Here is a 20,849-nt window from a genome sequence, read left to right on the forward strand (position 1 = left end):
ATTTACGAATTAAAAAAAAAAAACAGTTTTTGCTTAGTAGAAGTGCTTTTAAGGTGGCTGCCTACTTTTGAACGTTCGATTTGAGACCACGATGTGCGCGCGCTCAAAAACCGCTGAAAAATCTACAAGATTTTATTGAAGAACCATACGCGTTTTGAGCTTCAACAGGGCAAAACCCTCCCAAAAATTTTGCACGGGACTCTATATTTTTTGATAGCTCATTCGAAAAAACTCCTAAAAATGAAGGTTATATCAACATTTTAGGAAAAGTTTAAATCAGGAACACGTGAGAAAATAGATTTTTGTAGAGATTTTTGTTCGACTTTATGAGAATTTTTAAGAGCACCGAAACTACAAAATATGACAAATCAATGTATCTCTCTGTCTTTTTGTCGAAAATATCCATGTATTATTGTAGAATGATTGACTAGCCTTTATTCGTGCCATCATATAGTCTGCAAATAACTATTATCTTATGAATCTTAATTTTTTTTCTAATCACTTCCGGTGGCGCAATTTTTACTCCAAAAGCTCGTGCGTAGGCTCCCATTAAATGCTGATTATCTCGAAAACGAGCTCGGGACACCCTATTTTTCTTTTCAGATTTGGAATCAGCATTAAATTTCAATTCGGAAAATCGAAGTTTTAAAATTAGCTTAAATCAATTTCCAAAAGTAGGCAGTCACCTTAAGCAATAGCTCAGCGCAGCCGTGACGTCATAAAAACGAAGACAAAGGCGAAATTCGGACAAACAAACTTACAAGTTTACTTTCAGCAGATAATTTTCGCAGCCGATCGCAGTTGATCTTAGTTTACATGGGTTATTATTGTAATTTTAAGTAAAAATAATAAAATTGGTTCGTACAATCCTCGTAGCGGTTAAACAGAATGCAATGTTTGTCCGAATCTTTAAGCTATTTTTAGAATCAGCGCGCTGCGCTATTTGGAAGGTCCAAGAGGAGTCCAAACTGTGCACATGCGCCTTTCGATCTGGCTGGTTCTCATGCATGTCCTACATTACGTACTCCTTTCTCAACTGAGAGTAAACCAAACCATCGTGTATTAAAAATTAAAATTTATTTACATATTCTAAAAATCTTATTAATATATGTTTTGAAAACTGATAAACCTGTTTACAAGACATTACTTTCTATATTAACCCACGCTGTACAATAATAATTTATAAAAGTGTAAGTATATATTATGGTCAAATTATATACTTTTCGCGCAACTAATTCTGGCAGAAATGCTGGCTGCCGTAAGCAATTAAGCGTCGAAACATTCGTAGTTCCTAATCAACTTTTTGCTATTTTTTTCTCGCGCGCGCAAAAAAAAATCATCGATATCGTAAGACCGCGTCTTACGCAGCACAATAATATCATACTAAAGCGTCAAGTTTGTACAAGAATTTCAGTATGTGCTGTCGAAATTGGATCACCAGCGAAGGAATCCCCTGTCGGAGAACCAACTCCGTTTTCGCAATGCAGGTGGTCATGGTGATGATAGTGATGAATCCTGCGCACACCAATATCGAAGCAATAACCGATCAGGATCAAGAAGAATGCACTGACCAAGATGATGCCACTGAGCAACCAGTAGTAATACGCAACTTTGTGATTTTTGAGGTATTCCGTGTCGTCTTTGATATGCATGGGATACCAGCCGTACAGAGAGACAACGCCCAAGATTAAGAGACTTAGAAAACTACCAATGCTGATCATAAGGTTATGTAAGCCTGATGTGACACTTTGGGGCGTGGCAGGACACATGGCGTAGATCAGCTCAAGACCTGGAAAGTAAGTCAGTGTAACAAAAATCCTTAGTAAAAAAAGGCATAAAACAGACATTGAATCAAACCGTCTGAGATTATACTATTCATCCAATCATGTACTGGGGCATGGTCACAATCACGGCACATACGGACATTATATGCATTGCGTAAGTCCAACATGCTGCCTCTTTTTCCTTCTTTCCTTTCCTTTCCTTTTCTTTCCTTTTTACCCTCTTTTCATCATTTTGGACAAATCCACCGTGCTGTCATAACAATCTCAAAATAAAACAATTTTTCAAATAGACTGTAAAGCTAGTGTTAAAAGAAGGTTACTTAGCTTACCAGACATGCTAGCAAATATCTCACTGATTCCCAAGAGGGTATACTGTGGAATTTGTTGGAATATGGAAAGATCTTTAACTGCTTTGTACACCCTGCAGCTTGTAGTCTGGTTGACATAGTGGAAGTCATTCTCTAGGAAATGATCTGCTTTTGAAATCTCAACATAACCAGCTGAAATGAAATTAGTAAATAGTTAATGGCATTGCTGGGGTGAAGTCAAGGGGCTTATCAAGGATTACTTAGGAGGGGATTAATTACCCTCACTAACCTCAACAAATCATCCCTCCCTCCCCTCCCAAAACACATGCATTTTACAAATAAAAAATGTCAATGGGAAATGGGTCGAAATGGGTCCCTAGATACGCCCCTGATGCATTGAAAGCAACTCAAAGCATGTACAATACCTACCCATCCCAGCAGATGATGCTGCCAGTAACATACCAAAAGCAACCCTCCATGTCCTTGGCACATAAATGTTATACTGTGCACATGTTGGGTACACTAATCTTTCCATTAATGGGACCATCAGTAAGACTATAGCAGTTTCTATCAAGCTCATCCAGGCAGCTGGCACAATAAATGAGCCTGAGTCTAACATCGACATCAAATGAAGACCTTGAAGGATGTAGGTTGAATACAACTGAAACAAAATGAATCAAGCACATCAAGGATGGATTAGAGGTAGCTCATTTGCATCTCACCTCTGGGATCTCAGGTTTGATCCTGGACTCCGCAACACATGTGAGTAGAGTTTGTTAACTATAGGTGTCTCCCTTGCTTTGAGGGGTTTTCCCAGGTTCTCTGGTTTTCTTCATCCCTTCGCAAAACCTAATATACCGGTAAAGCTAAATTCAAATTCAACCTGTCAGTTTGCTGTGCTCTGGTTCAAACATTTGTTTCTGGGTATCTAAAACATTTGAAGTTTTTTTTTCATTATAGTTACTCTATATCAATCAGTATTCAATTACCTGTGAGTAAATGATCCAGTAAGGAATGAGAGTAAAAGAAAATATAAAAGCTTTTCCCAGAGCCCTAGCTTCACTGACTTCTGACTTCAGGAATGTTCCACCAAATTGAACAGTTGTTTTCTCCAGCCAGTTAATTTTGTCTGCATTAGGTACTGAAGATCGTGCCAACAGTTCCCTAACAAGACAAAAATTTAGAAACAAAAATTGAGTCACAGATATATAGAAGAACCAAAGTGGCTATCATTCCCTCTCAATGTCATAAGTCCATTATAATGATGATGATGGTGCACCACAGGAAACCCATGCTTTGTTTTTGTGTCAGAAAACTGTAGAAACTGTAATCATCCTTTTTTAAACCAATTTAATATAATGACACATAGCCTGGGTTTCCTGTGGGTTTCCTGCAGACACACTTTTGTCAAGACTGCTTGTCCCATTTTTTCTGCCCTGCTTCTATTTGTACTGGACCGACCTTTTACCCTCTCATAAGGATTTAAATAGAAGCTATACCAACATGCAAAAGTTGATTGGAAGAAATCTTTCGGCAAGTATGGATATCTCCTTAAACAACAAAGCTAATATTATGAGAGGATTTTTGGTTAACTGATTACCTAATCTCAATATTGTCATTTCTCTTTCTCCATGCTTGTTTATAAATTAATCGCACATTTCTCAGTCCTGTTCCATGAGGTCCATTGATGACAAAGTACTTTGAGCTGGCCAGAAATGAAGCCACGGCTAATGTCAAAAAAATTACAGGAATAGCAAACCCTAAAGTGAAGCCAGAACTCCAAGGTAATCTAGTTTGTTGAATGTAGGTCACTCCAGCGAGCCCAAAGAGTGCCAATACATTAGCAATCCAATAAAAACAATTAAAAAGATTTTTTGATGCTCCATTAGGTGGTTCACCTCTCAGCTGCTCGGCACTAAAGGTGGACAAATTGGCCTTGACAGCACCCTCGCCTGCAGCTATTGATACCAAAACAATTGCTAACCAGGGTAGTACCGGGAAATTGTCATCAGGGTTCAAATCCTTTTGACGATTGTCGATCCAAATTGATATAAAAACTAGTAATATCGCACCTAAGAAGTAAAAGATAAAACCAGCTACGATCATAGAGTGTCTTCCAAAGCGAGAATCTGCTACAAGACCATTTAAAGCACACATAAACCAAGCTATCCCAGAATACACAAGTACTCCAGCAGCTGATGCAAACATCGACCACCCAAAGTTGTCCAGAAATAAAACGAGATTAATGATGATTCCAAAATACGCGAATCGCTCACATAATTCAGCCAGCACTAAACAAATAATGCAAAAGCGTCTCATCTCGATTCTTCGTCGTTGGTTGATCGAGTCGTGTTTTCGTGCTTTGGAGTTTAATGGCGTCGTTTCTGTGGGCTCTGGCGAAGTGTAGAGCTCTGGGACATCACCATCCCTGTACGAAGCTCCAAAACTACCATCTCCATTTACTATAAGAGGCATTTTGAAGCAATAATGTTTCTTCTAATTTTTTTAAACATTTTCCAGGACCCCGATCAATGCATTTAAGAAATGTTTTGCATCATTCGACACTCTTGTACGTGTTAAAATTTAACCACATTGATCAGATCTATTCACCATCGCAACCAATCAAAAGTTTGTTTACAGGATCCCTTTCTTTTCCGGTCCGAGTGAGGTTTACTTCCGGTTTGTCTTCCCGGATGTATACAACAGGGAGCCCAATATAGTATCTAAAACAATAATAATAATAAATTAATAAGATATAAGAAATAACTTGCACCTATTATAAGAGTTGTCATAGATGAAATTTACTTAGGGTTTTAAATTTTGCATGGGTTTAGTGGTTCTGAGGGATATTTTTGGGATATTTTAAAACTGGTTTGAGTCGATGGAGTTTGGGATACCTGTGGGATACCTTTTCTCACACGAGAAAAGGTGCGAAAAGCAAGCAAGATGTTGTCCAACTTTTTGCATGGAATGAAAACCTTGCTTCTTCAACTTGCCTACAAACACAGGCCATTAACAGGTATGCTACGTGCTTTTATATAGCCCTAGCAATATTATTTTATGACCTTTATTCTTATCGTAATGTAATTTGGCTGGCCAGCCGTTTATATGTGACCACGTTGAACCCTTTCCACAGCAGTGCTATCTACCCGGGTATCTAGTGTTTCACTCACAGGTTTATAACGTTCAATTTTCCTTAAATTCACGTAATTAAATAATGACATAAAGCTCTGTATGTCTTACAAATAGGAGTATATATTACGTAGTAAAAGGAAATAAGGAAGCAGTCATATGTGATGCATGTGAAATGGGATAAACTTGCAGTGAAAAAGTTTTGAAAGTATCCAGAGAGCTAGTTTCAAAAGTTGGTTGAAAGGATGAATTAAAACGGATATTCACGTCTGTCCTCCTTACATAACTGTATTCTCCTTCCCTCGACATCCTAGCCTACTAATAAAGTAAATCATTGATTTTCCCAAATGACCCTTTGATATATGTTTACTCGATTTTTTTCATAGAAATTCCAAAACAAGAAAACAAGGTTGCAATTGTTACTGGTGGAAATGCAGGAATAGGATATGAGACAGTTAAAGGGTTGTGCAAAGCTGGCGTCTCTGTTATAATGGGTAAGAAAACCACAGGAAGCCCAAGCAATGTATCTGTAGAAATTGCAAAGAAATTACACCATGCACTGCCCATTTATTTCAGTTAGTTAAGAGGATTGGTGTTTTTTGCAAAAGGCTATGGTTAAAGTCGTGGCTTGATAAACACTCAGTGTCTTAAAACAAAACCTTTTCGGACAAGGACTTAAAACTGTAGGCCATACTGTATCTGTCTTCACTTTATGACCCTGTATAGGGCAGAATAAAACAATTTTCCATTAAAAAACCTGTGATTTATCTAATGAATCTTCCAGATACAGTAAATGAGACAGGAAATGATGTCATATAAAACCAAGCAATTGACTTTAAATAAAATTAGCTTGCAGATCAGAAGAAAAGGCAAATGAAGCCATCAAATTGTTAAAGGATGAACAACCCAATGCTAAAGGTATGATGGCTAGTAATATATTGAAACAGAATAGACCATTACATATAAGTGTGAGAATAGTCCAGTCATTTTCCCAATCACAATCATCAACATTATTTTATGTCTAACATTTTACAACAAGAACAATTTAGTTCATTGTAGTTGATTTTATTTCAGTATTGAATTTATTTAGGCAAAAAGAAAGATGATCACAGGATCTAGCAGCACTTCACGTGTGCGGATGGCATCAGCACTGTGCTCCATTCACTAATAAAGCACATTTTATTGACCAATCAGGGCACATGTGCTATCCCAACTATATAGTAAAGCTTTATATTGCTACCATGTCTTCATGTAGATCCTTGTATTTTGATATAGATATGTTATACCTGTTGATTTTAGTGAGATATATGAATTTGGACCTGGGAAGTCTCTCATCTGTTAAAGATTTTGCCAATAAGTTCCAAGAGACTGAAAGTAATCTTCATATTCTGGTAAACAATGCTGGTATAATGCACCCACCCTATGGACAGACCAAGGATGGCTTCGAACTTCAGCTTGGAATCAATCATTTGGGTCATTTTGCTTTGACTTTACTTGTTCTGGATGTGATTAAAAGGTAGCAGTTCAAGGGCAGATCCAGAGGGTAGGTTAAGTGGCTAGTGATGGATAGGGCTCCAAGTGAGAGAGGAAGGGATTGATGGAATAGGAGGAAAGGAAGGAGAGAGGGAAGAAAGGGAAAAAAGTATGTATGGATGCTGGTTTTTATGAAACATTGGAGGAAAAGGGAAAGAAATATGAAATAAAGAAAGGATGAATCAAAGGTATTGATGGAGGGAGGAGGAGGGAAAGAAGAAGGGAAGAAAGGAATGAAGAGAGATAGGGGAAAGTATTGGAGAGAAGTAGGGAAGAAAGGAGGGAGGGAGTACGGTATGGATGCATGGAGAAAGGAGGAGAAGAGGAAGAAGGGAAGGAAAACATGATTAAGATAGGAAGGAAGGAAAGAAGGATGTGAGAGAGGGAGGGAAAGTAGTTCTCAACCAGTTTAATGACCCATGAAGCGAGAAAGAAAACAACAGTCTGTTTACTAACTGCAAACATTTGATTGACAGGTCTGGATTAGAGGGGAATTGTGCAAGGATTGTCACAGTGTCATCCAGTGCCCATGCAGCAGGGACCATCAACTTCCAAGATTTACAGAGCCAGTAAGTTTTACTTTTATGAACACAAAATGTGGTTGGAGTCTTAATACAAGTGATGCAAGAATAGTTTATGATAGTCCCCCGTACTTTGGGTATAATGTTTTCCTATTTCAGACCATGTGTCATTCTCTTGAGAGTAAGATTCTGTGTTTCAGTCATATCCATATTCATGTTTTTTTTCAAGCACAACTGTCAAACAAAGAAATGATACTAAGGGGAATGACACAAATAGGGAAACACTATGCCCAAGATAAAAGATCTACAGTGAACCTCAGGACAAGCACTTGGTGTCTGTAATAGCGAGCATTTGCAATAGCAAGAGTTAATTGCAGTCTTTTCTTTGTGAACTCTCTGTAAAGTGAACACCCTCAGGACAATCACTTGGTGTCCGTAATAGCAAGCATCCACAATAGTGAGAGTTAAAAAGTCTTTTATTTTTCATTATTTTTCACTGAGGATGCTTCTGTCTGTAATAGCGAGGTGTCCATAATGTTGGGGTATCCGCATGGCAAATGTTGACTGAATTAGGTTTATGAAGTTTGTCATTCCTAACATCTTGTAGTTAACTAATCTGTCCAGTCCATGTGGTCATTCCAGAGTCTTATTCAAAATATTTGTTTTTCCATTTTTATCTCCTCGTGACATAGGAAAAGCTACTGTCAATATCAAGCCTACAGTCAAAGCAAACTTGCAAATATTCTATTCACGTATGCACTGCAAAGAAGGTTGACCAATGAGGGTTGCTATGTGACAGCTAATGCATTACACCCTGGTGTCGTAAATACAGAACTGTTTCGTTATATTCCATGGATATTACAGTCTGTGAAAAATCTAATTGGAAATTTCGTGTTCTGGGTAAGATACTGCAAGCTTTAAGTTCAGATCACATAGATAAAGACTCTTCATAATTCATGGGTTGGGAAGGCCATGTGGGATTTTGAGGGGGAACCACTATTTTGTTATCAAATATTTAGGTAGGTGGACTTTAAAAATAATACTATTAAATCAATTATATTCTACAATTCTGGAGGGAATAAAATATTTACCAGTTTGTAAAGGGGCAAAGCTGACAAAAAATGTTATTTTAAAACCGAGAATCAGCATAGCTTTCCTGCTAGCAGAGTCTCCCTCGTTTGTGATTCTACCCCCTTCCCCAACCCATAATTTTTAAAAATTAGGAAATAGACCTTGGTTTAATTAGACACAAGAGTCTAAGAAAAGATAAAAAATTCTAGCACAATGTCTAAAATTATATTTAATTATCTATTATTGTTTTTTACCAGACCCCAGAGCAAGGAGCTTCAACAAGTTTGTTTGCTTGCCTTTCTCCTGACATGGAAGGTATTGGAGGAAAATATCTCAGTAACTGTGAAGCTACAGGCAGTATTGATGAATCTTACAATGAGGACATACAGGAGAGACTATGGAATGTGAGCTGTGAATTGACTCATGTGGGCAAGGATACGTAAAGAGAAGGAACAAGGTATCTTATTAATAACTATCAATCTGATTAATATCAATCAGACTCAGAGTGACAACACTCTGGGGCATAGAAGGGGATATCCATACAGGAGTAGTTGTATGTTGGTAACCCCTCTCCCCCTTGTCAGTTTATTCACAACCTGCATGTGTTTGGGGGAGGGGAGGGACGATTTATTAAGATGAATGGGAATGATTCCCAAATGGTAGATAATCCTGCCAGGATGATTAATAGCTTCAAGACTGGAATTTTTGATATAAAGAAAGTCATTTTTATATCAATTTAAGAAAAAATTAAATGAGACTTATGACTTTCTCCTAGTCATGTTAACATTTTTCAGTGACTGTCTGAAAAATAAAAAAGGTAAAAGAGCCCTTTCTTATTTAGGAGCTGGGCAATATTAATGATACTTGACAATTTTTTTTAGTGAGAGGATTTTTATTCATTAGTTAACATCATTAAAATATTGCATTTTTTGGTTCAAATACTAAGAAAAATTATAAACTGGTAATCTACTACTCAACCAGTGATTTTTTTAATATAAATTCATTACCATACCATACCAGTGAAGAATCAATTCCTATCTTTGTATAAAAAACCTATAGATTATAGATAGATTGAATAAATTAACATTTAAAGTTCATGGCTAAACTTTGTATTTAGAACTCTTTCTATTTGTTACATAGTAAACCTGTTTTCATATTAAACTGAGGTGAAGAATTAAATATAGGAATAAACTTGTATGGATAGTAGGGTTTCGATAGTATACATAGACAAGATCAAATTTCTAGAAGCTTACACATTTTTCATCAATGGGCAGCACAGTGCGCAAAATTTTTTTTTCTTTTTTGTAAGAATATTTTATGAATCTACGTATTAGTGCAATAATTTTATTAAACTGCTGCCTGAACATTTAAAAAATCTGGTGTCGATATTAGAGAGTTCCTTCGTTTCCTTGGACAAGACGTTGTCTCAATTTCCATAAATCCTGTAAATAATTGAAAAACAAACATACAATTTAGTAAGTTTAAAAAGTTTCAAATTGATGTTTAGGTGAGATTTACGAAAGAAAAAAGCATTCATAAAACTGGAACAAATTTTGGACTTCAAGAACCTGGTATACATGTATTGTATTATTCACTGATTTTGAAGATTTTTGTTGGCAACCTGCTTATTTGGGTAAGATTTAGGAAGAACAAAAGGTACATTAAATCAATCTCACGTCACCTAACCTCTTAGCTCTTACCTGAAAAGTCACATTTACATCATTGCCGAGCTTGCGTTTTGCAACACCAATAACTTCCTCAGCTATCTCTTCCTGTACTGTGCCCTTCACGTCAATGTAATAGCAGTGTGAACTGGCATAATGACAGGATATTGCCTGCGTGTGAATGAAAATTTTGTGAACTTCATACATAATATATCTTTAATAGTAAAGTTATCAGATTGAGAATGTTTATTGAAGGAGGAAATGGGAAATCCAGGTAGAATTCCTAAAAGCAAATTTCAAAATGACTGTGCACAGCTATGTTATGAAGATTTTCAGAACTGATCCAGCTGATATCCATGAGAGGCAAGTTAAAGACTGTTAACAACTATGATTTACTGCAACAAATTATTCCATCATTTGATAGCCTTTCTTACCTTACGGAAACCCTTAGTTCTATTTGTGCCAGAGCCATGGATTAACAATGGATGAAAAAACACTGTATCTCCGGCATCCATTTCCAAGTGCACCATGGAAGCGTTTGGGTCAAAGTCTTTTATGCCATGGTACATCTTGTTTACGCCACCCTAACAATTATTAGAATAGACCTCTTTACCTTTGGCATAATCTTCTCCTATTTTAGATGTGTCATTCCCTAGAGTATCATTTCCTTTTTTAATGCTTTTGCATGAGAAGACACCTGAATTTGGATACAACTCAAACAAAGAATTTCCTTCTCAAGAGAATGACATGGTTTGAATTGGGAAAACACTATTTACGCCCAAGCTATAGCAGTCTATTGAAGTGATCATAAACAATATTTTGTTGCAACATAACAAGATCTCGCTAAATAGTTGATCATACTAATCATCAAACCGCTTATTGCATATTACTTATATATATGTACCTCCCATTCTGGATATCGATGCTTTAACAGCTCTTTATTTGTGTGAGTTCCTGGAATAACTACAAGACAGCCGTTCTTTCGTGTAACTTTTTCCATTGCTGTCCAGGAACAAACCATCCTAGAAAATGAACAACACTGCTAAAAAAAATTATAATACGAGCGTTATTAACATTAATAATATATTAATAACACTACAACTTGGCTATCATACCACAAGCTAGTTTTCTTGTCTTCTTACTTTCCAAACTAACACAGCTGATGTGCGAGAGGGACAGGTTTAGGAGTGTTAGCAATCATTGTTTACAGCAAAAAATTACTGGTATTTTCATTTTATAAAGTAAAGCTAGATAAGAAATTGAAAAAAAAGTATTTTACTAGACAAAAATCGTACAAAATTATTACGTATGTACGTAATTTAATAAGTACCTATCTGCAGGTCTGAATGGAAAGTAGTGTAGATCTTGATGCAGGGGATGTCTCGATGTCTTCGTACCCGGATCAGGTGGCTTGTTAATTAACATAGTATGAACAGCCATGATATCTGGCCCAGTAAAACACTCAACGTACTTCAATATACCAGGAAGACGACAGTACTCGAACAAAACTTCATCATACTGATAATCTTGGATCTTGTTGATACTTCTCTCGCCAGGAAGAAACTCCGAATTCTTCGAGGATATATCCTTCATGACCATTAATCCTGGTACTCTAACTTTACCAGTGCAGATATCCTTAAATCTCTCGTAATATTTGTCTAGATGTATTTTGTCAACGAGGTTGCGAACGACCAAGAAGCCGTTCTTGTTGTAGAAGTCGACATCTTCTTGATTTAAAAGAGTGTTTTGAAGAACATAATTATGTGAATCGTACGGCCGAGGTGCTGCATAAGACGTTGGAGCAGGATAAATCTTGGTTTGATCTGTATTTTGTTGTAAAAGATGGTCTGAAATACGAGCTAGCCTTCCAACAGACTTGTTGGACGCCATCTTAGATCAGACTTTGAACACACAGGAAGCCCGCGCCTATATCATAAGACGGTATAAAGCTACCCTCCCCTCCCCCCCTTTTTTCTTCCCTCTATTTTCTTTGCTGTATTTTTCATTTTTTTCTCGTGAATTCTCCAAAATAGTTAGCATACAGTGGCCACGGTTAAATCGCATGTAAATAATACTGCTGCTTGGAAAAAGAAATGAAAAAGAAAGATGAGAATCAAAAACGAAAACTGAGCAGTTTCAGAGCAATTTATTCTATTTTTTCACTACACACTGAAATAAATGAAGAATAATTGAATTGAAGGTCGACCTGACGTCAGGTTGCCTTGCCTTTATTGAACTATTTATTTATTTGTTCCCTATTGTAAATCACTTATGTGACATAGGCTTACTGTCGAAAGAAAAATATATATGATCGATACACGAGTTCGATCTTGTATACTATATGTTTTTTAAATTAGTCTGCAGTCTATTACTGTTATCAGTCGTTATTGATTGGTCTACGATATACTACGCATAATACTACTCCACTATCGATATCCCTCAAGACATACATCGATCAAGTATGGATTTTAATCCCGTGTGTCCTAAATTGATCTAATATCAATTGTTCTTCCACGACAATTTGATTAACGACGCTTTTTCTCTTCAACGAGTAGTGCCTGCGAAGCTGGTCCGTCGACGAGGGCGGCATAGGAGATAGCAGCAGCGGGAAGCATGCCGGGAACGTTGAATATATCTCTCGCGAAGGGAATACCAATCCCATCCAACTTGACTTGGAACACATCGTGCATCCCAGCTACAGCATTGACTCCTGGGACTTTATTCAAAAACCTGCTCACCCTACCCCCCTCGTTGAACCATCCTGACGGATCTATGGGATCTGGACCTTGCGTTCCTATGTTATTTGCCCCTTTTATGGGCATTTCGGAGTAAGATTTCGGCTGAGCAGGTCCTCCTGATTTCCATGTTGCGCGGTAATTTACAACCGAGTTGTAAAGGTATTGGGCCGAAGCTGTGATCCCCGCCATTAAGAACCCATCTTTGAATCTTCCTCCACTGAGCTCGGTTGCAGTACCTCCGCCGATGGCCTGCGTAGCTACCCGCTCTAGGCTCCACGTGCTGCCAAAGTACCCTCCCAAACCTCCAGACACGGCTCCACCCAATGCCCCCTGTAGACCACCCTTCAGCGACCCTGATGAAATCGTTCCACCAACGAATCCTGAAGCTGCTCCGGCAATGGCTCCAGTAGCGACGGTTGCTGCCACACCTGACAACCCTGCTGACGCAACGAGCCCCGCAGCCAATGGGGTTGCAGCCCCAAACGTGACTACAGCAGCTGCAATTCCCACGATGGGCCTCCAGAACTTCTTGAAAAAGCGTCCAATGGACTTAAAGAAGTACCCTGTTGGATCTTTGTGCTTTAGTGGATTATTCAGTGTGTAGCTGTAACGGTTGTAGCTTTGTGTATTGTAAGGATCCTGTACGTGAGGATCTGGGCTGAGAAATCTGCCAACAACTGGGTCGTATATTCTTCCATTCATGTGGATCAGGTCCAACTCTTCCAGGTGCTCGTGGCCTGTGAAGCCACGTTTAGTGTAAGTAGACCCAGGCTGTGAATGTGATGTGCATCGGTCAAAACTTTCCCAAGTGGCAGCTCTTCTCTGTCCATACGCGTTGTAACGCAACGATTCCACAATCTCTCCTACCTGGTTCGTCACAGTGTCGACTGAGTCAAGATGATCGCCATGGATGTAGTTGACTGATGATACTGGTGACTTCTCTTCTGTCTTTGTCTCAATAGCCACTAGCCTTCCTAATGCATAAATGAAATATTTATGCATGGTCTTTTTACCACTGGTCGTCTTTTCGTATAACTTGCCGATGTAAATTTTGGTCTCCTCCGGGCTTGTTTTCTTGTAACGATTTTGATGAGCGTCATATTCAAACTGAACAGTTCCTCCTGATTTTCTTGCTATAGTTTTGGGTTTATTAAACGACGTCCAAGTGACTCGTTGATTATTCTTTCGTATCATATTACCATTGGCATCATAAGCGTATGTATTTGGCCCAGCTTTGACAACTGCATGAGGCTGTGTGTGACTGTACTGATGATGCAAGCCTCCAAAACCACTATATCGACGGATATTTCCAATGCTGTCGTACTCCCAATCTTCTGTGAATGCAGATTCGTCTTGTGGATTCAGACTTCTGATGGTTGCACGTGTTATTCTGTCCAAACCGTCGTAGGAAAATCTTTCCACCGTGTTCCACGACGCACTCCGGTCTTTTCTCTCCAACATGTTGCCGACTGCATCGAAGTTGTATTCCCAATGTCGTTTGACTCGCATGGAAGAATCCCTTGTTTTGATTGATTTTATATGGTTGCTCTCATCATATTGATACTCGGTTAACAATGAGTTACCATATTGCTCTTTGGCTATGTGTCCAAATGGGTCGTACTCCAAGGCTCTCCAGTAGGCATTTCTTGAAAATCCTTGTCCACAAGGAGACTGGGTGACTTCAGTCATGAATCCTTGATTGTCGTAACAGTAGTTAACTATTTTATTACCTGGAAGTATCTGATTGGAGAGTTGTCCCATGTTATTGTACTGTGAGTGAATATCGAACACTTCGTTTCCAATATTCTGTTTTACTCTTGTTTCTCTGCCTTTGTTGTCATAAGTGTATTCCATCACATGACCGCTTGGTGAAACAGTTCTCGCAAGTTTTCCTTTTCCATTTGTACTCACATCGTAGATCCATTTGGTCTTACCCTCAGAACCCTTCCTCTCAAGCATCCTGCCAAGCTTATCATAGGCAAAAAACACCTCATTCCCGACAGCGTCCTTCTGCCATACCTTTTGGCCATGGGCGTTGTACGAGTATTTCCATAATCCCATGTCAGGATCATTGATGGATATCTTATTTCCCAGCTGATCATAAGTCATTGTTGTTACATGTCCTGCTGGATCTGTGGTCTTGATAAGATTACCAACAACGTCATAATCATAGATCACAGTCCCACCCAGAGCATCTGTAACTTTCACATTTCTTCCAAGAGCATCTTTTTCAACCCTTTTCGTATTTCCATTTGCATCTGTGATCTCTTTTACGAGTCCATTATAGATTGTTCTCTTTGTAGTAGCCGTTGTTTTTTCATAAGGACGTTTTTCAGATATCTCTCGTCCTAACACATCGTACTCATAGCTAACCCAGGCAGGCTTTTGGTCCTTGGAGAAGTAAGGCAAGCTTTGTCTTCGCACACGACCAAGCGAATCGTACTCTATATTCTCGTGAATTCCTTCACCTCCAAACCCAGTAGACACTACTCGAATAGGCCTGTCAAGACTATCATAGACAGTGACAGTATCTTGCTTGCCAGTTCGAATCATCCTTTCAATGTAGACTCCAACGTTCTGAGAAAAATCTATCTCCCATCTAGTAGAAGTACCATCAGGTCGCAGCTCAGAAATCTTTCTATCAAATGTATCGTACGTGTATTTTGTTACCAAGCCATTAATACCTGTAAAGGTGACCATGTTTCCAAAATTGTCATAGGAATAAGACTCGACATGTCCAAGGTCATTTCGTGTTGACATCAATCGAATTCCTCGGGCATCATACTTCATGAACACCTTGCGAGGTGTCGGCGAGGGATCTGAAGCAAGTCTTGGAAATATCGGTACCTCGTGTTTTTCAATAACATTGCCATAATTGTCATAAACGTAGGATGTTTTGAGGCCAAGGTGATGATCTGGTTCACGCAATTCGTACATGAGTTTTCTTGTATTACGGTTGTAATAAAAGGTGGACTTCCGTACTATTGATGCCCCTCCAATGCGATAAGTCACTGCAATCGAGTCAAGCTCTCCAATATACCATGTATGGGGATTATTAGAGTAATTGTTCATCGTTATCTGCTCAAAATTCTTGCCATTTCCAGAGGTGACCTTCTTCATCGCGTGGATATTCCCATAGTTGTCCACGGCATCGATAGAAAGCCTCTCCGATCTTACATGCTTTCCATTGATCTCGTAAGTATGAACTGCATCTGATGTTAACTGGATCTGTATTTGACGACCAACGGTGACCCTATATGCTTTACTCCTCTGAAGAACCACTCTGTTGCCAACTTTTTTCGTAACAGATTGTGTCAAAGCCGTGAGAGGAAATATCTGGAAATAGGTTGAAGTTGTACTTTCTTTGCTTTCCTGTAGGTGTTCAGAGACGTCGCTGAATCCTAAAGTGCCTCTTCCCTTTAAGTTCACACGCATTCCTTTGTAGGTATACTTTGTAGTATTGAAGCCTCCTATTCCGTTGTTTTGAACAAACTGTTTTACAACAGTTTGAGCGATGTTGACTTTAGGATCTGGATATGAAGTGCTTGCTCCTCGTGAATAGATGGTTCTGTCAGCTAACGAAGAGTACGTTATTCGGTGAGTGTTGGCGTAGCTATCGGTGATCGATGTCATCAGAGTCCTTTTATTTTTGTTCGTCGAGATATAAACTCCACCACTTGCAAAGCCAACGATATCTGACATTCCATCACCCGTAACATCGACAAGGAATCGAGGATGTTGTGAGACAGACCAGCCCCCTGTACTGGTGCCATAACTTGCTATCCACCTCTTTGCAGGTGCAAATGATGTTCCAGTATTTAATGACACCATGACACCTCCTGATGCAAAGCCCACGACGTCAGGTAAGCCGTCTCCGTTCATATCGTGTATATACCGGGGGTGAGAATTAATCCTCCAGCCATGATTGTACCCAAATGCAGCTATCCACGTTCTACTCAGTAGTAACCGGGTGCCAGTACTGAGGGATACTTCAACTCCACAGCATGAAAACCCAACAACATCAGCTAAGCCATCGCCATTGACATCAACAACGTATCTTGGATGTGAACTGGTTCTCCAGCCTTGGTTGTACCCAAACTGTCCTTTACCCCAGTTGGAAGCCGCTGCAAACGACGAACCGGTGTTGATTGCCACGTACACACCAGAACTTGCCATACCAACAACATCAGGAAGACCATCGCCGTTAACGTCTTCAAGATATCGTGGATGGTTCTGAACTCTCCAGCCTCCTGCTGTGTATCCAAATGCTGCTATCCAACGTGTTGCGGGCTTGAAAGTGGTTCCTGTTCCTAATGACACATAAACTCCGCCACTTGCGAAACCAATGATATCAGGCAACCCATCTCCATTCATGTCTTTTACAAACCTTGGATGATTTTGAACCCTCCATCCACCTGCAGTGTATCCAAACTGGGCAAGCCAAAGTTTAGGTGCCGTGAAGGATTCCGAACCGGTGTTAAGGGAGACGTACACACCTCCACTTGCGAAGCCTACGATGTCTGGAAGATGATCTCCGTTCACGTCTATGACAAATCTTGGGTGTTGACTTCCCCAGCCTCCGCTGCTGCTTCCGTACGATGCTACCCAGGTCTTAGCTGGTTTGAAGTGTCCATTCTGATTGAGTGCGACCATGACACCTCCACTAGCAAACCCGACAACATCAGGCAGCCCATCATCGTTCATGTCCACAACGTATCGAGGATGTGTACCAACCTTCCAGCCCCCGGAGGACGTCCCAAAAGCTTTTATCCAGTACGTGGGTGAGTTTGTGCGCTCTTCATCTCCGGTTCCTTGAAAAGCCAGTTTCTCAGGTTTGTAGCAATTCGACTCTCGTGTGCACAGCTGAATACTTGAAACCAGACTAATCTTGGGAAGTTTTGCTTCGATGTATGTTATCCTTATTTCTCTGTGAAGCTGGGCGTTAACCAAAGTCTTGATCGAAATGAGGCGTTTGTTTTGGGTGTAAAGCACCCCGCCATTGAAGTATGGTGTAGAAATATCCTTGCGAGTTTCGTACTCAAAGGCTATAACCATGTTTGAGTAAGTGATCCTCGAGATTAACACTCCGTTAGTGTTGTGCATATACACAATATTCACCACATTGTTAGAATAATCACTAATAGAATTCAGTTTCCAAGCATGAACACTCGTCTGGCCATGAGTCTTCATTCGCGAATCAACCCGAGTCCCAAACGATCTTTTTTGGTTGTTCTTGGTCTTCACAAGGAAACTTTGTGGTCCAGCACCCATGGTACCTTGAGCGTATGCCCTCAAGAAGGTGTCTACCTCAGTACCGTATGTAGAGCCATGCCTACCATATACCCCGGATGTCAAAACTAATCTGGATCCATCGAGACAATACCTATCACCGAGGTCGTATTTGATGCCACGGCTTTGACCATCGTGCGCGTGGTTCAGGGGACATCTGAAACAACAAAGGAACATCATATATAAATCTCTTTGAAGGCTCTTTGTGTTGCTAATTTTAGATTGAAATTTGTGTTGCACTTGGCACGGTCACGGTACAGACTCACGATATTCTTTGAACCAATCAGAGCCCGTAAAATTTCTGCTCATCCAATCAAAATGCTTGGGCACCACATCGTTACGGTAACGGCACAAAACCTTCGCAACATGAGTTTTTACCTCTATCACCATGTATAGACACCGCGCGCAGGCCATTGACATTTCATAAAACATATAGAAAAGGTCTTACCTTGATATTTGAGAAAATCCACCAATAGTCCAACCCAAACCTAGAGGACCATTACCTCCTCCGCTATCATAGACCAACTCCATCTCCAGTAGGTGGTTTGGAAAGCCTTTAGGTGTAGGCACGGGCACTTTGTACTTAGCTTGGCCTTGCTCAACCTTGAACTCCGTGAACATGTTACCAACTTCGTTGCATAATGAATCCTGGATCACTACTAGGCCTACCCAGATGATCCAAAACAAGAATTTGTACTCCATGTTGGCTGAAATTAGAAAAAATTGGTACTTAGATAGTGCTAAACTGCATAACATGATTTCACCTTGTCGGAAAAACTACGAGATGCCACTTGTATTTAAGACTCTCAAGAATCTGTTGGTGTGAGCTACGGGTTTTGAAAAGAAAACACACACCTTTAGGCAGGCCTCTTTCTCCAATGGAAAATTTCCCCCCACTATTTACAGTAAGCCTGCCATTCTCACTCATTGAGAATGGTAGAATTTTAGAAGTTTAAATTTTAGCAAAAAGAAAGAGTTGATGACGACTAGTTTTGGAACTAGTTTGGACTGCGTCGGTGTTTTTTAGTTGAATCAAATGTGTCGTAGTAGATAATTTTATCACCGTAGGTACGAAAGATAGTAAAAAAAAGAAAAGGTGACCGGAGAAGTTACCTCGACGGCTCTGTAATGTTTTGTACGCTTGGTATTCTCCAAGTGCCGTACTGATTTTTTAAAGTTAAGTTTATTCATTCAAATACATCGAACACACAAAAAGGCCTGAGACCACACGTTTGAATACAGAATGACAGCCTAGACTATGCTGGTAACACTACATTATGTAGAATTTATTCAGCTGGATTTATTGATTCCATAAGAACTGTTGTACTTTTGAAGCCCAAGGCTCGAAGGTTGACAACGTTTGCTTAAACGTTTTCTTCTTCTGTCCAGAGTTTCTTTTAGGGGTTCGTCGTATTCATCTAATTCAATAAAATACGCCATGACCAAAATAAATATTATCGGATGTTGACTGTAGCTGTTTCAAAACAGGTTATAACATGCATGAAAGTGCATTATGGATAATATCATCCAGATATTAAATCCATTTCCAAAAATATCCGGATACGTGCGGACGGGGCCTAAGCCGTTTGACCGAAATTCTAGCACATGATTCCGCCATATTAGATTATATACTTCGCCTCAGCTTCTATGGAAGTCTTGGAGTGCGCATTCGTAATGATTTTACTCGTTGGTAATGTGTATCTAAATATTCCTGAACAGTTTAGAATATGCTTTTTGTTACTCATTCGTATTTCAAAATCAAAACTTCATCTTAAGTAGTGGTAAACAAAGCTTTCGCTCCATCTTAAGCTAAAACTCCGCAAACATTACTAAAGGATTAAGTGATGAACAACAGATACTCGCTAATTCAGGGGACTTCAATTTAAGAACAGTTAACATTGGTCATTGAATACAAGGAGTTTTTAATCTCTTAGTAACGGTAAAAAACAGAAAAAACATTTTACTGTCAACAATGAAGAACACTATGAAGTCAGAATGTCCCATTTTCATTTTGAACTCCTAGAAAGTCTTAAAATTTCACTGTTTATTTCAAGCCTATTTTGAAAAATATGTTTTCGCTTTCGACACAAAAATCTTTCAATTTGAGGCCCTAAGATTTGAAACATTTCATTTTCAAGATTGGTTCTGCTTTGTTTTAACTTAAATTTTGTTTAGTTCATAATATTAAAAACCGTAACATATTCCATAGTTCATAATATCAAAAAGCGTAACATATTCCCATGCAATCCACTAACTAAAATAATCTGGTAGCTAAAAACTACGAACCAAAGCTGGCCAGAAGAAAAAGCTTTATCCTTATTGGTGTAGAAGAAACCTTGTTCAGTTTTTGTGGTTTTAAGAGGCCAATTTTGTAAAACATTTATACTTACCTTCCTTCAACTGCCTTAGCCTTGCTTGCAGCAGATACAAGCCTACAGAAATTGCTTCTTTCGCTTGCTGTAGAACAATGAGCCGAGATGATTATTTCATATAACAAAACACAGCGGAAAAACAGGATTGTGTAGGCGTAAGCTATTTGCCAATCACCAACATGCTGTTGCATGTTCGTACAGGAAAGTGAAATCATTGAGTAAGACTTATGTCAACAGGAAGCGAATGAAAAAGGCTTTAAAAGAGTTTCATAACTTACTACACCATGTTGTTTTCCCGAACCAACTTTAAATGACTGTAAAAAAATACCTTGAAAGTCGTATGAAAACCAAAAAGTGAAAATGCCCTAAAATTAGCTGTACCGGAAGAGAATCGCTTTGGCGTGGATGAAACCGGAAGTGAGATTTAAGTGATGGTT

At 39.1% G+C, this 20,849-nt stretch overlaps 4 protein-coding genes across 7 annotated transcripts in view; 1 reads left to right on the forward strand and 3 right to left on the reverse strand.

Moving 5' to 3' along the window:
* Window positions 1–1,060: 1,060 nt before the first annotated feature.
* LOC116308806 (solute carrier family 15 member 4) lies at window positions 1,061–4,677 on the reverse strand. The gene is made up of 5 exons (XM_031719299.2): window positions 3,693–4,677; window positions 3,082–3,256; window positions 2,522–2,753; window positions 2,114–2,284; window positions 1,061–1,789 (listed from the first exon to the last, which is right to left on the reverse strand). Exons 1-5 carry the CDS (start codon window positions 4,565–4,567, stop codon window positions 1,392–1,394), a joined length of 1,851 nt encoding a protein of 616 aa, XP_031575159.2. The 5' UTR covers window positions 4,568–4,677; the 3' UTR covers window positions 1,061–1,391.
* Window positions 4,678–4,982: 305 nt separating this feature from the next.
* The window catches only part of LOC116308778 (polyprenol dehydrogenase), a 34,827-nt gene continuing 18,960 nt past the window's right edge, over window positions 4,983–20,849 (forward strand). For 3 of the 4 annotated variants that reach the window (XR_004198542.2, XR_004198541.2, XM_031719265.2), the window contains exons 1-7: window positions 4,983–5,111; window positions 5,611–5,718; window positions 6,074–6,142; window positions 6,524–6,740; window positions 7,234–7,326; window positions 7,971–8,178; window positions 8,607–8,806. Coding sequence is in view for 2 of the 4 variants with exons in the window: in XM_031719265.2 (XP_031575125.1) it covers window positions 5,039–5,111; window positions 5,611–5,718; window positions 6,074–6,142; window positions 6,524–6,740; window positions 7,234–7,326; window positions 7,971–8,178; window positions 8,607–8,792 (954 nt within the window). In the remaining 2 variants the exon portion in view is untranslated. Of the gene's footprint in view, window positions 5,112–5,610; window positions 5,719–6,073; window positions 6,143–6,523; window positions 6,741–7,233; window positions 7,327–7,970; window positions 8,179–8,606; window positions 8,807–9,856; window positions 10,056–20,849 lie in introns of those variants that run through there. The other variant, XM_089039563.1, reaches the window with a different exon arrangement.
* Window positions 9,221–11,912, reverse strand: LOC116308777 (phytanoyl-CoA dioxygenase, peroxisomal). The gene is made up of 5 exons (XM_031719264.2): window positions 11,344–11,912; window positions 10,918–11,035; window positions 10,448–10,597; window positions 10,050–10,184; window positions 9,221–9,791 (listed from the first exon to the last, which is right to left on the reverse strand). Exons 1-5 carry the CDS (start codon window positions 11,901–11,903, stop codon window positions 9,738–9,740), a joined length of 1,017 nt encoding a protein of 338 aa, XP_031575124.2. The 5' UTR covers window positions 11,904–11,912; the 3' UTR covers window positions 9,221–9,737.
* On the reverse strand, window positions 12,145–20,709 carry LOC116308774 (uncharacterized). Its single transcript, XM_031719260.2, has 4 exons — window positions 20,691–20,709; window positions 20,431–20,497; window positions 18,489–18,747; window positions 12,145–18,197 (listed from the first exon to the last, which is right to left on the reverse strand). Exons 3-4 carry the CDS (start codon window positions 18,740–18,742, stop codon window positions 12,539–12,541), a joined length of 5,913 nt encoding a protein of 1,970 aa, XP_031575120.2. The 5' UTR covers window positions 18,743–18,747; window positions 20,431–20,497; window positions 20,691–20,709; the 3' UTR covers window positions 12,145–12,538.

The sequence above is a fragment of the Actinia tenebrosa genome, unplaced genomic scaffold (genome assembly GCF_029948245.1).
Source record: "Actinia tenebrosa isolate PJP-AT-01 unplaced genomic scaffold, QUT_ActTen_1.0 PGA_scaffold6__47_contigs__length_16458017, whole genome shotgun sequence".
Classification (NCBI taxonomy): domain Eukaryota; kingdom Metazoa; phylum Cnidaria; class Anthozoa; order Actiniaria; family Actiniidae; genus Actinia; species Actinia tenebrosa.